The sequence below is a fragment of the Heterocephalus glaber genome, unplaced genomic scaffold, assembly GCF_053883595.1.
Source record: "Heterocephalus glaber isolate CG9 unplaced genomic scaffold, H.glaber_assembly_v1.0 deba00001452, whole genome shotgun sequence".
NCBI lineage: Eukaryota > Metazoa > Chordata > Mammalia > Rodentia > Bathyergidae > Heterocephalus > Heterocephalus glaber.
Genome location: NW_028258302.1, coordinates 9992983 through 10009780, shown reverse-complemented (window position 1 = coordinate 10009780; position 16798 = coordinate 9992983). Strand labels below are relative to the sequence as shown.

The 16798-nt window shown below is 41.3% G+C and overlaps 1 protein-coding gene across 1 annotated transcript; it reads left to right on the top strand.

Moving 5' to 3' along the window:
• Nucleotides 1-11273: 11273 nt before the first annotated feature.
• LOC101707222 (toll-like receptor 12) lies at nucleotides 11274-15112 on the top strand. Its single transcript, XM_013074255.2, has one exon. The coding sequence runs from the start codon at nucleotides 11415-11417 to the stop codon at nucleotides 13737-13739; it is 2325 nt and encodes a 774-aa protein (XP_012929709.2). The 5' UTR covers nucleotides 11274-11414; the 3' UTR covers nucleotides 13740-15112.
• The last annotated feature ends 1686 nt before the right edge of the window (nucleotides 15113-16798 follow it).

Genomic DNA, 16798 nt, shown 5'->3' with positions numbered 1-16798 from the left:
GTTTACAGCATCAGTTTCTCACACTAGTGAAACTATTTGGTATTTACACATGTGTGTCCTATTTATTTCACTTAAGAGTATGGCCTCGATATGCAACCATTTAGCTATAAATGACTTTAGTTTTTCCTTCTTTATGGCTGGGTAGTACTCCATTATATAAAAAAAACTACATTTTCTTTATTCAGTTTCCAGTTGATGGACACTTGGGCTGCTTCCAAGCTTTAGCTATTACAAACTGTGCCACTATGAACATGGGTGTACATATATCACTGTGGTATGATTCTTTTAATTCTTTTGGGAAGACACCCAGCAGGGGAATAGCTGGGTCATATGGGACCTCTAGTCATAGTTCTTTGAGGTATCGCCATACTGACTTCCACAGTAGTTGCACCAGTCTGCACTCCCACCAACAATGGAGAAGGGTTCCTTTCTCTCCACAGCCCTGCCAGCATTTGTTATTTGTTGATTTCTTGATAGCAGCCATTCTTTCTGGGGTGAGGTAGAAACTCAGGGTTGTCTTCATCTGCATCTCTTGAATGACCAGTGATGTCAAACATTTTTTCATATATTTATTTGCTGCTTTTACTTCTTTGTGTGAGAAATGTCTGTTCATTTCAGATGCCCATTTTTGAATTGGGTCTTTGAATTTGGGGGGGGTCTGATTTTTTTCAATTCTTTATATATTTTAGATAGTAGTCCTTTGCCTGAGGTACAGCTGCTAAAATTTTTTTCCCATATTGTAGGTTGTCTGTTAGCTCTGTTGGTGGTTTCTTTTGCAGTGCAGAAGCTTTTTAATAAGATGAGATCCCAGTTGCTGATTCTTTCTGCTAGTTCCCGTGCTGCTGAGGTTTTGTTCATGAAGTCTTTTCCTATCCAAATGTCTTCAAGAGTTCTACCTAACTTATCTTCCAGCAAGTTTAGTGTTTCTGTCTTAATATTTAGATCTTTAATCCACTTCAATCTTAGTTTAGTGCATGCTGATAGGTATGGGTCTAGTTTTAATCTTTAGCAGGTTGAGATCCAGTTTTTCCAACACCATTTATTAAATAGGCTATCTTTCCTCCAATGATGGTGGTTGGATCCTTTGTCAAAGATGAGGTGGCTGAAAATGTCTGGAGTTGTTTCTTCATCTTCTAATCTGTTCCACTGATCCTCAGGTCTGTTCCTTTGCCAGTACCATGCTGATTTTATCACAGTAGCTTTGTAGTATAAATTCAAGTTGGGGATTGTGATACCCCCAGCCATGTCTCTGTTGCCCAGAATTGCTTTTGCTATTCTAGGTCTCTTCTGGTTCCAAATGAATTTTTGGATTGGTTTCTCTAGCTCTGTGAAGTATATTGTTGGAATTTCAATTGGCATTGCATTGAATCTATATAGCAGTTTTGGAAGTATGGCCATTTTCACTATATTGTTTCTTCCTACCCAGGAGCAAGGGATGTCTTTCCATTTTCTTGTATCCTGTTTGATCTCTTTTTTCAGAGTGCTGTAGTTTTCAATGTAGAGGTCTTTTGCTTCCTTTGTTAGACTGATTCCTAGATATTTCATCTTTTGGATGCTATTGTAAAAGGAATTGTTTCCCTAATTTCTCTCTCAGTGAGTCTGTTATTTGTGTATAAGAAAGCTATTGTTTTCTGAGTGTTGACCTTGTATCCAGCTACTCTACTGAATCTGTCAATTAAGTCTAGAAGTGTTTTGGCAGAGTTTTTTGGGTCTTCCATGTAAAATATCTTACCATCAGCAAATAATGACAGTTTAACTTCTTCTTTTCCTATCTTTATTCCTTTTATTTCTTTCTCTTTTCTAATTGCTGTGGCTAATGTTTCCAGAACTATATTGAACAGGAATGGTGATAGTGGGCATCCTTGTCTTGTTCCTGATTTTAGCATGAAAGTTTTCAGTTTTTGACCATTTAGTATGATTTTGGCTGTTGGTTTTTCATAGATAGCCTTAATCAGGTTAAGATAAAGACCTTCTATTCCAATTTTCTGTAGGGTTTTTATCATGAATGGGTGCTGGATTTTCTCAAGTGCTTTTTCTGCATCTATTGAGATGATCATATGGTTTTTGTCCTTGACTCTGTTAATATAGTGTATTACATTTATTGATTTATGAATGTTGAACCATCCTTGCATCCCTGGGATAAATCCGACTTGGTCAGGGTGTATGAACTTCTTGATGACCCTCTGTATTCTGTTTGCCAGTACCTTGTTGAGGATTTTTGCATCTATGTTCATTAGGGAGATTGGCCTGTAGTTCTCTTTTGAGATTGGGTCTTTCCCTGGTTTTGGAATCAAAGTAACACTTGCTTCCAGGAATGAATTTGGAAGTATTGCTTCCCTTTCAATTTTCTTGATGAGTTTAAAGAGTAATGGCATTAATTCTTCTTTAAATGTCTTGTAAAATGCAGCAGTGAAGCCATCCAGACCTGGGCTGTTCTTTGTTGGTAAATTTTTTATTACATTTTCAATTTCACTCATTGTAATTGGGGTGTTTAGAATTTCTATATCTTCTTCATTTAACTTTGGCAATTAGTATGTATCTAGGAATCTGTCCATTTCTTCTGTGTTTTCCATTTTATTGGAGTAGAGGTTCTCGAAGTAGGTATTGATGATCCTCTGGATTTCTGTTGGCTCTGTTGTGACTTCACCTTTTTCATTTTTAGTTGCATGGATTTGTGCCGTTTCTTTCCTTTTTTTTTGATAAGGTTGGCTAAAGGTTTATCAATTTTACTTATTCTTTCAAAAAACCAACTCTTTGATTCATCGATTTTTTTGTATTGTTCTCTTAGTCTCCATTGCATTGATTTCTGCCCTAATCTTTATAATTTCCTCTCTTGTATGAGCTTTGGATTCATTATGCTCTTCTTTTTCTAGGAACTTGAGGTTCTGCATTAGGTTATTTAGCTGAGTTTTCTCTGTTTTCCTAATATGGGCATTCACTGCCATGAATTTCCCACATAGAACTGCTTTCATTGTGTCCCATAGATTCCTGTATGTTGTACTGGTATTACCATTTACTTGTAGAAACTGTTAAATTTCTTCTTTAATTACTTCTGTGACCCATTGGTTGTTCAAGAGGGTGTTATTCAGTTTCCATGTGTTTGCTGGGGTTTTGCAGTTTCTTATGTTATTGATCTCCAATTTTATTGCACTATGGTCTGATAATATACAAGGGGTAACTTCAATTCTTTTACATTTACTGAGACATGTCCTATGAGCTAGCATGTGGTCTATTTTGGAGAATGACCCATGTGCAGCTGAACAGAATGTGTATTCTGATTTTGTGGGGTGGAACACTCTGTAAACATGTATTAAGTCCATTTGTTCAACAGCTTGGTTCAGTTCTAGAATTTCCTTGTTAACTTTTTGTTGAGATGATTTGTCTATGTGTGATAGTGGGGTATTGAGGTCCCTCACTACAATTGTGTTAGTGTTTATTTGGTTTTTCATGTCCATTAATATTTGTTTTGTATAGTTGGGGGCATTCATATTTGGTGCATATATATTTAGGATTGTCATCTCTTCCTCTTGGATTATTCCCTTCACAAGGATGTAGTGACCATCTTTGTCTCTCTTAATTAGTTTTGGTTTGAAATCTACTTTGTCTGCAAATAAGATTGCTACCCCTGCTTTTTTCTGGGTTCCTGTGGCATAGAGAACTGTTTTCCATCCTTTTACTTTCAGTCTATGAGTTTCTTTTTGAGTTAGGTGTGTTTCTTGTATACAGCATATTGTTGCATTTTGCTTCTTAATCCATTCTGTCAGTCTATTTCTTCTTATTGGTGAATTGAGGCCATTAACATTGATAGTTATAATTGATAGATATTGGCTCATCCTTGTCATGATGTTTTACTGTTGTTGGCTCTTTTATTTCTTATTTTTCCCCCTTTCCCTTTAGTTTCTTACCTTGCCTGGTGGCTTCCCTCTGTTGGGCCTCATGGAGTTGTGGCCTTCATTGTCTTTTTCTAGGATATTGCTTAAAATTGTTTGGAGTGCTGGTTTGGTGTTCATGAAATTTCTTAGGTGTTCTTTGTCATGGAAGTATCTAATTTCCCCATCAATTTTGAAAGATTATTTTGCAGGATACAACAGTCTAGGTTGGAAGTTATTTTCTTTTAGGGCTTGAAATACTTCACTCCAGGCTCTCCTTGATTTGAGGGTTTGTGTTGAGAAGTTCACTGTGATTCTGATGGACTTTCCTTTGTAGCTGATTTGTTTCTTTTCTGTAACTGCTTATAGGATTTTGTTTTTCTGTTGGGTTTCTGGGATCTTGACTATTATATGTCTAGATGTAGATTTTTTTTGATCATGGTTAGTTGGAGTTCTATATGCCTCACTTATCTGTATGTCCAATTCTCTACCTCTGTCTGGGAAGTTTTCCACTATTACTTCTGTGAACAGTTTTTTTTATGTCAATTGTGCTTTCTCCTGTTTTTTCATGGACTCCTATCACTCTTATGTTATTCTTCTTTACATCATCTAGCAGCTGCTGGATTGATTTCTCGTGGTCCTTTACTATTTTTAAGAAATCTCTGTTTTCATGGTCCTTCACCGCAATCCTATCTTCTATATCTGATATTCTATCTTCAGATTCCCTTAATCAGCTGTGTATGCTTTCAATGGAGTTTTTAATCTCCTGAATATCTGTTTGAATCTGTTTCATGGTTTCCATTTCTTTCCTATTTTGGGTGATCATAGTTTCCATTTCTTTCTTATGCTGGGTATTCATGGCTTCCAGCATGTTTCTGAGCACAACTATTTTTTTATCTGTCTCTGTTCTACATCCTCTAATCATGTCTTTCACTCTGCTCACCATCTCCGTAGATATCTCGGAGATTATTTCTGCTTTGAATTTTTCTAGAGCCTCATTCATCTGTTTTGTTACTTCCTGTTGTATCAGTTCAGGGTATGTAGGTGGTTGGTTATGGGACTTTTCCATCTCATTTCCCCCAGGATTTACCCTTGGTAGGGTGGAAGTCTGAGTTTGTGCCTTGCTTAAACGTCTTCTCATTTTTTGTTTTTTGTACTGTCCTTGGTTCAACTCCTGGGTTGATAGTTTGAAATTGCTTATTGTAGTTATCTTTGTTGCTTGTAATTAGAACCCTTATGGAATGATTGCTTCTCAGAGGTGTCTTCCAGATATAGCTGGTCTTTAAGTTCAGAGTCTCTAATGGCTCTAAGGCTATCTCATTTTCCTTATATTAGGAAGGTTCATTGACTAGATCAATAACAACACCTTAGCCCAAGTGATACAATCAGCAAAACCATTGCATCAAGTACATCTTTGAAAATGACACTTTGTGGTAGTTATTAATCTATCACCTTTAGCTGTGTGAATTAAATCAAGATCAAGGAACAACCCAACATATAGTGAATAAACTCTTCAATATAACAACTTTACCCTTTGGGATGGGGAATTAGAAGGGGTTAGGGAGGGAGGGACAGATGGGAAGAAGGATAGGGCAAGGTTAGCAGTGTGGTCAGAGGACAAAGGTGAGAAGGAAAAAGAGAATAATAGCAAAATAAAGAAGAACTCGGAATGAGGACCAGAACAGGGACAAAAAGGGAAGATGAACAATGTGGGAGAGCAAGAGAGAGAGTGTAAGAGAGAGAGAAAGGAAAGAGAAAAGAAAGAAGAAAAGAAAAGAAAAAAATGACAGGAAAACAAATATTTGCAAAGAGTAGGAAAAAAATTAAAGATAGGAGGAGCAAAAGAAAAGAAAAGAGAAAAAACCCCAAACTAATAATACTAATTTTGGGAACAAAAAAAACCAATGAAGATGTAGGGCCTCTTTCAGGGTATGTCTCTACTGTCACAATAGACAATGTGGGTAGCAGTGTGCAGATATAAGTCAGTGAGTCTCAGCAAGCTAGTCGCAGACCCGTGAGATTCAGGTAGATTTCTGGCTGCAAGTCCCAAGTTGAGCTCCCTGTCCTCCTGTAATGTTGAACTCTGCAGAGTTGTATTACAGTTTCCAGTTGCCCTTCCCCTGAAGTTAGACCCGGTCCTGATGGGAGGTGAAGATGACTCCAACTTACCCAGGACCTTGGTCTGGTGGTCCAGTGTCTTCTGCGTGTTTGTAGTGTGGAACCAGGTGGCTGTACAGAGAAGAGGCCAGAGGAGCGGGGGAGCGGGGCTGTCCATTGGATTGCTGCTGGGGCGCGGGCTGATTCGGCGTGTTCCGCGTAACTCGTGACCTCGGTAGGGCTTCTGCAGACCTGCCTGTCTGCAGTGGGCTCCAAAGTAAATTTCAAACCAAAACTAATTAAGAGAGACAAAGATGGTCACTATATCCCTGTGAAGGGAACAGTCCAAGAGGAAGAGATGACAATCATATATATGTATGCACCAAATACGAATGCCCCCAACTATACAAAACAAATATTAATGGACTTGAAAAACCAAATAAGCACTAACACAATTGTAGTGTGGGACCTCAATACCCCACTATCACACATAGACAGATCATCTAGACAAAAAATTAATGATGAAATTCTAGAACTGAACCAAGCTATTGAACAAATGGACTTAATACATGTTTACAGAGTGTTCCACCCCACAAAATCAGAATACACATTCTGTTCAGCTGCACATGGGTCATTCTCCAAAATAGACCACATGCTAGCTCATAGGACATGTCTCAGTAAATGTAAAAGAATTGAAGTTACCCCTTGTATATTATCAGACCATAGTGCAATAAAATTGGAGATCAATAACATAAGAAACTGCAAAACCCCAGCAAACACATGGAAACTGAATAACACCCTCTTGAACAACCAATGGGTCACAGAAGTAATTAAAGAAGAAATTTAACAGTTTCTACAAGTAAATGGTAATACCAGTACAACATACAGGAATCTATGGGACACAATGAAAGCAGTTCTATGTGAGAAATTCATAGCAGTGAATGCCCATTTTAGGAAAACAGAGAGAACTCAAATAAATAACCTAATGCATAACCTCAAGCTCCTAGAAAAAGAAGAGCATAACAAACCCAAAGCTCATACAAGAGAGGAAATTATAAAGATCAGAGCAGAAATCAATGCAATGGAGACTAAGAGAATGATACAAAAAATTGATGAATCAAAGAGTTGGTTTTTTGAAAGAATAAGTAAAATTGATAAACCTTTAGCCAACCTTATCAAAAAAAAGGAAAGAAACGGCACAAATCCATGCAACTAAAAATGAAAAAGGTGAAGTCACAACAGAGCCAACAGAAATCCAGAGGATCATCAATACCTACTTCGAGAACCTCTACTCCAATAAAATGGAAAACACAGAAGAAATGGACAGATTCCTAGATACATACTAATTGCCAAAGTTAAATGAAGAAGATATAGAAATTCTAAACACCCCAATTACAATGAGTGAAATTGAAAATGTAATAAAAAATTTACCAACAAAGAACAGCCCAGGTCTGGATGGCTTCACTGCTGAATTCTACAAGACATTTAAAGAAGAACTATTGCCATTAGTCTTTAAACTTGTCAAGGAAATTGAAAGGAAACAAGGCTTCCAAATTCATTCCTGAAAGCAAGTGTTACTTTGGTTCCAAAACCAGGGAAAGACCCAACTCAAAAAGAGAACTACAGGCCAATCTCCCTAATGAACATAGATGCAAAAATCCTCAACAAGATACTGGCAAACAGAGTACAGAGGGTCATCAAGAAGATCATATACCCTGACCAAGTCGGATTTATCCCAGGGATGCAAGGATGGTTCAACATTCATAAATCAATAAATGTAATACACTATATTAACAGAGTCAAGGACAAAAACCATATGATCATCTCAATAGATGCAGAAAAAGCATTTGAGAAAATCCAGCACCCATTCATGATAAAAACCCTACAGAAAATTGGAATAGAAGGTCTTTATCTTAACCTGATTAAGGCTATCTATGAAAAACCAACAGCCAAAATCATACTAAATGGTCAAAAACTGAAAACTTTCATGCTAAAAATCAGGAACAAGACAAGGATGCCCGCTATCACCACTCCTGTTCAGTATTGTTCTGGAAACATTAGCTATAACAATTAGACAAGAGAAAGAAATAAAAGGCATAAAGATAGGAGAGGAAGAAGTGAAACTGTCATTATTTGCTGATGATATGATACTTTACATAGAAGACCCAAAAAACTTGGTCAAAAGACTTCTAGACCTAATTGACAGATTTAGTTACATAGCTGGATATGAGGTCAACACTCAAAAAGCAGTAGCCTTCTTATACACAAATAACAGACTCACTGAGAGAGAAGTTAGGGAAACAATTCCTTTTACAATAGCATCTAAAAAAATGAAATATCTAGAAATCAACCTAACAAAGGAAGCAAAAGACCTCTACACTGAAAACTGTAGCACTCTGAAAGAGGAGATTGAGGAGGATATAAGAAAATGGAAAGACATCCCTTGCTCCTGGGTAGGAAGAACCAATATAGTGAAAATGGCCATACTTCTAAAACTACTATATAGATTTAATTCAATGCCAATTGAAATTCCTACAACGTACTTCACAGAACTAGAGAAACCAATCCAAAAATTCATTTGGAACCAGAAGAGACCTAGAATAGCAAAAGCAATTCTGGGCAACAGAGACATGGCTGGGGGTATCACAATCCCCAACTTGAAACTATACTACAAAGCTACTGTGATAAAATCAGCATGATACTGGCAAATAAACAGACCTGAGGATCAATGGAATACATTAGAAGATGCAGAAACAACTCCAGACATATTTAGCCACCTCATCTTTGACAAAGGATCCAACCACCCTCATTGGAGGAAAGATAGCCTATTTAATAAATGGCATTGGAAAAACTGGATTTCAACCTGCCAAAGATTAAAACTAGACCCATACCTATCACCATCCACTAAACTCAGACAAATGTGGATTAAAGATCTAAATATTAAGACAGAAACATTACACTTACTGGGAGATAAGTTAGGTAGAACTCTTGAAGACATTTGGATAGGAAAAGACTTTATGAACAAAACCTCAGTAGCATGGGAACTAGCACAAAGAATCAACAGCTGGGACTTGATCTTATTGAAAAGCTTCTGCACTGCAAGAGAAACCACCAACAGAGCTGAGAGACAACTTACAATGTGGGAAAAAGTTTTTAGCAGCTGTTCCTCAGACAAAGGTCTACTATCTAGACTATATAAAGAATTGAAAAAATCAGACCCCTCAAATTCAAAGACCCAATTCAGAAATGGGCATCTGAAATGAACAGACATTTCTCACACAAAGAAGTAAAAGCAGCAAATAAATATATGAAAAAATGTTCGACATCACTGGTCATTCAAGAGATGCAGATGAAAACAACCCTGAGATTCCACCTCACCCCAGAAAGAATGGTTGCTATCAAGAGATCAACCAATAACAAATGCTTGTGGGGGTGTGGAGAGAAAGGAACCCTTCTCCATTGTTGATGGGAGTGCAGTCTGGTGCAACCAGTGTGGAAATCAGTATGGAGATACCTCAAAGAACTAGGGCTAGAGGTTCCATATGACCCAGCTATTCCCCTGCTGGGGATCTTCCCCAAAGAATTAAAAGAATCATCCCACAGTGATATATGTGCCCCCGTGTTTATAGCAGCACAGTTTGTAATGGCTAAAGCTTGGAAACAGCCCAAGTGCCCATCTACTGGAAAGTGGATAAAGAAAATGTGGTTTTCAAAAATAAAATGGAATACTATTCAGCCATGAAGAATGAGAAACTAGAGACATTTATAGCTAAATGGTTGCATATCGAGGCCATACTCTTAAGTGCAATAAATAGGACACACATGTGTAAATACTGAATAGTTTCTCTAGTGTGAGAAACTGAAAGTGTAAATAAGGATGAAAGTGATTAAAATGAATAATTGATAATATGAAATAGGAAAAGGTCCAGAGGTGTAGGGGTGGTGGGAGGGGAAGGGGAAAGCAAAGAAGGGAAAGGAAAAATTATGAGAAAAGAAAAAAAAATGGAAATGAAATCTATGGAAATAGGGAAGGGTGGAGGGGGTGAAGGCTGCACAGGTAATGGGGAAAGAAATAAGAACTAAGATACATCACCTACAGGTACAAGCACCCAGTGATAAATGTAAATGTATTATATACCTAAATGTACCAATAAAAGAATATTAAAAAAAACTCCAGTTAGCTAGCATACTCTGCACATAAAATTTTTAGAAAGTCCTAATTTGAATATGTTGTCATCTATTGAGACTCTAACTAATGTGCTGGTACATTAGAAAGTTTAAAAAATATATCTATTAATCGGCATTTTTGCTAAGTATTCTTTAATTTTAATAGAAATTCTGGGATTTCTTGTGTAAACAATCATAGCATCTTATAAACGGTGACCTTTTGTGTTCCTTACTTTAAAACACTCTTAATTTCTGCTGTTTTTATTTCTTATTTTCTTGGCTTAAGCCTCCATTATGATGTTGAACAAATTTAATTATGATTGTCTCATTCCTGGTTTTAAGTTGAATGCAATAGGTTGTTCACTATTAAGCATTACATGTGTTGTACATCTGTTGCAACTCAAGGAATTATTCTTCTCTTTATTATTTTTAAAAATTATGAACAGATGTTGACTTGTACTGAATGCTTTACTGTTTAACTATAAAGCTCTTTTCTTTTTCTCTTTCTTTTCTCCCTTGGGTCCTGCTAGTGCATGTCAAGGATAAGGTCATGGAGACCTTCATTTCTTGCCCCAGCATAGAAGGGCAAGAATGGAACCCTTTAGTACTCTCAGGTGAAGCTTGGGCCTTTTGGAATCTTCTGTGTGGAGACATTACAACATGTCTACAGTGGCATAATTTTGATATACTATTTTGTTTACAAAATATCTGCTTTATTGCTTACTTAGGAACTTTTTTTCCCATTAGGAGTCAGAGAAGGAAGGTGTAAAGAAAGTGTGGTGAGAAACCCATTCCATTTGTAATTTGCAGTGATCCCATGAAGCTGGGGTTAGTGTGCCTAATTTACAAGTGAGGAAACTGAGGCTCAGAGGTGGAAGGCATAATGGATAATGGCAGAGAGATATCCTGGCTCTCTAGCTTGAAATTTTATGCTTAAAAACACTGCTTGCTTTCTTATTGCAGAGAAGCGAGACTTGGGTCCTACCACTAGTGTACTTCCTCTACCTAACCCTTGGAGCCTCAGCTGTAAGCATCTCCTTCTATCGTCCCTCCCTCTCATTCAGTTCCCCAGCAGTTCTACCACTGGGAAGCATTGTGGTCCTGTGACTCTGCTCTCAGACTTTCTGGGCATACTGAGAGGGGTGTATCCTGCCGCTGCTGTGAGTACTGGGCATGTGCATGTGTGGAGGGCTAAGGTGGCCCTGGGTTCCTCTCTGAGAAAGGGAAAGGAAGTGAGTGGGGCTCCAATTCTCCTTCTCTGTGGACCAAGGTGGTGCCAAGATGGATAGGCATTTGCTGCTGTCTGGTCCTCTCCTGATCCTTCCTCTGACTGCTGGCTGGAGTGCTTCCAACTGCCTGGTGACAGAAGGCTTCCGGCTGCCCCTGGTCTCCCCCTTCTTCCTGGTCTGCCCCTTGGACTCCAGGCTGGCCCTCCTTGCTCATTGCAGCTCTGTGACCAACCTAACAAAGGCCTTGCAAGCTGTGCCTCAGAGTGTGGAGGGGCTCTGCCTCATTGGTTCTATTTCTGTTCTGCCCCAGAATGCCTTCTCCACCTTGCTTGGGCTCAAGGTCCTGGGACTGAACCTGAAACTCACCCAACTTCTGCCAGGAGCTCTCCAGGGGTTGGGGCAGCTTCAGAGGCTCTCTTTCATATCTTTTCCTCCCAGAAAGGACTATTACCTATATCTACCCTCTGATGCCTTTAATGACCTGAGATCCCTCCAGCAACTCCAATTCTTGGGCCCCTGCCTGGACAGGAACTCGAGTGTTCGATTGCCTCCCAGTCTACAACAGCTGGCTGTCAAGCACAGTTGCCTTCAGGATATGGGAGAGCTGGCTGACATCTTCCCAGATTTGGTACATCATCCCCACTCTGGGAATGCCTGGACCCTGAACATGTTGGATCTGTCAATGAACAAGAAGCTGAAGATGGCCAGACCTGGGGCCCTCTGGGGCCTCAAGGTAGGGTCACTGTACCTGAGCCACACAAAGATGGAGGCAGCTGAAGTGGTGGGACTGGGGCTGCAGAAGCTCAGTGCTCTGTTCATGGCATTCACTGCCATGGCTAAGCTCCCTGCTGAGACAGTTGCCCACTTTGAGCTCCAAGAGCTGAACTTGGAAATGAATAAGGTAAGGGACATAGCTCTGGAAGCCCTGGCTTCCTGCCACAGCCTGAAGAGCTTGAATCTTCAGTCTAATGGCCTTACTAAGCTGCCACTGGGTTTCCTGGTAGCCATGCCCAGGCTTCAGAGACTGAACTTGAACAATAACCAACTACAGAGTGCCACACTGTGCACGAGTGAGACAGAGGCTGTGTCTGGACTGTGGACCCTTAATCTGTCCAGGAATCAGCTGCATACCCTGCTCCCAGCCACCTTCTCCTGTCTGCCCAACCTGCAGGAGCTATTTCTTCAGGGAAACCAGCTGATTTTCTTGGATAGACAGGTATTCCAGGGCCTAGGGAGGCTAGAAATCTTGGACTTGAGTAAGAATCCACTGGTAGAGCTGAGTGAGGGCTGGTTGGCTTCTCTGCCTGCACTGACCACCCTCAATCTGCTGGAAACCCACATTTTGCTAAACCCAACCTGGGGCTTCTGGGGTCCAAAGAGTCCGAACAACCTGAGGCTACAGCTTCCCTCTGGCCCTGCTGGGATGGTATTGTCCCTGCCCACGATGCTGACCAGCTTGGAGCTTCATGCTGGCTCAGGCACGAAGCATTGGAAGTTGCTGCCTAATGTATTTCCGGTCTTGCAGACCCCGACTTTAAAAGGCTGGGGACTGCAGCTGGAGACCCAGAACATCTTCAAGATTTTCCCTGCCCTTCATCAACTCTTCCTGATTGGCAGTAGTTTGGAGGCTTTCTGCTTCCAGAACACCTCCACGTTCTCGCTCTGGTTGCTCCCTAGGCTCCAGTCCCTGAGGGTACAGGGGGATAGGCACAGCCCCAGGCCCTGCTATATCACAGGGCTGCCCAGCCTTCAGGAGCTGAAGCTGGAGGCACTGAAGTCCAAATCCCAGCCCCATCTGGTGAGGTTGGAGGAGCTGGTGGGTGAGCTGCCCAGGCTTCAGGTGCTGCAGCTGGTCAATACAGGATTGGAGACATTGTCAGCTGCTGCTTTCCAGGGCCTCAGCAGTCTCCAGGTCTTAGTGCTAAACATGGAGAATGGCCTTGTCCTGGATGACAGTCTGTGGGAACACAGTCCTCAGATGCCCCAGTACATGTACATTCTGTCTTCATCCTTGGCCTGCCAGTGTGCCAATGCCTGGGTGGGATTCTGGCTGAAGCAGTCCCCCAGAACATACATGTATATTTCAAGAAATCAGCTGTGCCACTCGGAAGTGGGGAACCAATCCAAGAATCCCATTTTCCCCTTTCTCTGGAGCCACTGTCCTGAGACTTTGGAGCTGGAATTCTTTTTGGGCAGCTCTATCTTGCTGTTTCTGCTGATCTCCTTGGCCCTCCTCCAGGAAGCCAGTAACTCCTGGGTCCTCTATCTCCAGGCCTTGTTCAGGGCTTGGTTCCAAGGTCTGAGGGGTCGAAGGGATGAGGGCAAGAGGTTCCTCTATGATGTGTTTGTGTCCCATTGCAGGCAAGACCAAGACTGAGTAGTGCAGGAACTGCTGCCCATTCTGGAGGGCTGCCCTCCCGCTGGCCAGGGACTGCACCTCTGCCTCCCTGAGCGAGATTTTGAGCCAGGCAAGGATGTGGTCAATAATGTGGCAGACAGCATAACAGGCAGCCGGGTAACACTCTGTGTACTGAGTCATCAGGCCCTGCACACACCTCGCTGCCGCCTGGAGCTCCGCCTGGCCACCTCTCTCCTGCTGGCTGCCCCCCACCCCCCAGTGGTGCTGGTGGTCTTCCTGGAGCGCATCTCCCGCCACCAGCTCCCCCACTACCATAGATTGGCCTGGCTGCTCCGCTGAGGAGACTACTGCTTGTGGTCCAAGGAAGATGAGAAGAAGAATGGCTTCCGGGCTTGGCTGAGGAGCAGGCTGGGGAAGCTTGGGTTAGGTAGGGTAGGGGCGCGTGTATTGGAAGGTGGGGGTAGGAAAAGCAGCCACACTGGCAGGGAGAGAATGTGTGTGAGCTAGTTGTGAGGTTGGACTCAGTTTCCAGGAAGAGGGGGTGCTGTGGGTGCAAGGAGGACCAAATGTTGGGAACACAGACTTTGGGAGTCTCTAGTAGCTGTGCGAGAAAATTGGGAGGTGGCAATTGGCCATGTGTTACGCTATGTGATCTCAAAGTCTTTAGTACGTTATTATCTTCAGTGTATTATTAAATCTACGAAATATTTGGCTTGATGAAATTTTTTTTTTTTTAAATGGCAACTCACATGAGGCAGGAGGTAAAGGAACTACTGAAGCACAGAAATTGTAGCCCGAAGTAAATAAGGCAGGAGGGATTCATGAGGCATGTTGGGGAAGGAAGGAAGGTGGGCTCTGGGGACTCCTAAACTGTGGAACTTGGGACTAGGCCAAATTCAACCACATCTTTAAGAGACAAAGGATCCCTTCTGTGATCTGGGATTAGAGAAGGGTTGATGGGAGAGGGCCAAAAAGCTGGTCAGAAGACAGCGGACTGATCACCCCCAGTGGAAACATTAAGCTGTGTTCACATCGATCATGCTTTTGAGTATGACAGCAATAGTGTCACTCTGAACACTTTTCTAAAGACTACCCTTCCCCTGGGAACCTCCTAAGCATCCCTAAAGATTCAGCTCAGCCATCATTTTCTCTGGAAACCTTCCCTGCCCTCCAGCCCTAGATAAGCTGTTGCTCTTGGGCTCTCTCAACTTTCTGCACCTCTCTGTTGCATAGCACTGACCACAGACCTGGGAGCCCCTAGTGCAGTGGTCTCCAAAGTGGGGTTCACAGGGTGATTCACTGGGGCTTGGAAAGAAAATGTTACAACTTTCATTTTTCTTTATTTTTTAAAATCTCACCTTATTCTAAAACTAGACTATCTGCTTTGTAGCCACGTGGCTTTGGCATGATACTTAATCTATTTGTCCCATGGTTTCTTGTTCTGTAATATGGGAAAGCATTACATCTTCCTGAAAGGATTTTGTGAGAATTAAATCAGCTAATATGTCTAAAGCACAAACAGCAGGACCTAATAATGCATACAAATGTTCAATAAAGTATATTATATGTGTACCATAAAATAAATACACAGATGTCAGAAGTGTATGCTTCAAAACTCATAGGAGTGCGTGATTGGGAAAATTTAGATATCAGGCCCCGGGACCAGGGACCAGGTTTATTTCATTCATCTCTGCATCTTTGGAGTACAGTGCAGGCTGAGATGAGAGGGGGTTCTGATAAGTAACTGGACAGAATGTTTACAAACCGAAATCTGATGGATGCTGCACCAGCAAGAACCTAGGTCTGCTTCAGGCTCTGTTGCTTATTTCTGCATGACAGTGGACAGGGCACTTTCTTAGTTTTCCTCTTCCTTAAAATGCCAGGCTTTAATAACATAAAGGCCAAGGGAAACCGCAGACCAGTTCCAGGCAGGATATAGGGTGAGGGGCGCCCTCTTGTGTCCTAATAGTGTTTTTCTTTTTCCCTACTCAGTCGACCTCTATCCCTCCTCTGCAGGCAGCTGGAAGCAGAAGTCCTTACCTGACCCTGCAAAGCTGCCTTCCCAACTTTAGATCCTGACACTCTCTCAAATGTCTCCAACTCACCTAGTACCCCATACAGCTGCACTGTCTCTCCCTTCCCAAGCCCTGTCCTCTCTCTGCCTGTGGTCTCTTACTCATGAAGTGTCAGAAGGAGAGGAATCCTTGGAGGTACATCCAAAGGGTTTTAACCCTGCCACTTACTCCCTCCATAATCTTAAGGAAGTCACTTCATCTCTCTGAGCCACCATTCCCTCTTTGTAAATTGGGGGTGACAACACTAACCTCATAGGGCTGTTGTGAGGCTGCAATAACAAGGAGCACTAATAGGTTATTATGTTTACTGAGTAAAATCACATGGCTGTTACTATAAATAAGCTGGAACATGGTTCACAGAAGAAAATGAATTTGAACTGGGTTATTAAAACTAAGATACAGATTTCTCCCAATTTTAACACTAGCCGACATGTAGTGAGCCCCTACCATATGCTAGGCACTGTCAGTTTGCTCACAGTCTCATAGCCATTAATAAAAATAATTGTAGCCAATGGTTATACATATGCTGAGCTCTTTACATACTTCCTCCCAGTTATTCCTCTCACCAAGCTTACCAGGAAGATACTATTATTATCATTCCCATTTTCCAGATGAGGAAACTGAGGCACAAAGGGGTTAAATGATTTGCTCAAGTTTTCACAATCAGTGCATGGGCAAAGCATGCATCCTAATTGAAGTAAGTCTCAGACACAAGCAGCTGGACTTGAGACTATGCTTTAACTATATCATCTAATTTGATCTTTACAATTCCCTGCAAAATAGGTTCTGTTATACTACTTGTATTTTACAGGTGAGAAAATTGGAGACAAAAGCAATGCAATTATTTGTTTAAGGCCACACAGCCAGGAAGTGGGTGAGTTAGAGTTTGGATCCACGTGACTACATTCTCAACCCCATATTAGATTGCTCATATCTCAAAGTATTCACAATGGTACAAAGCAAGATTTTTCTGTAATAATGATTAACATTCTTCTAACACCT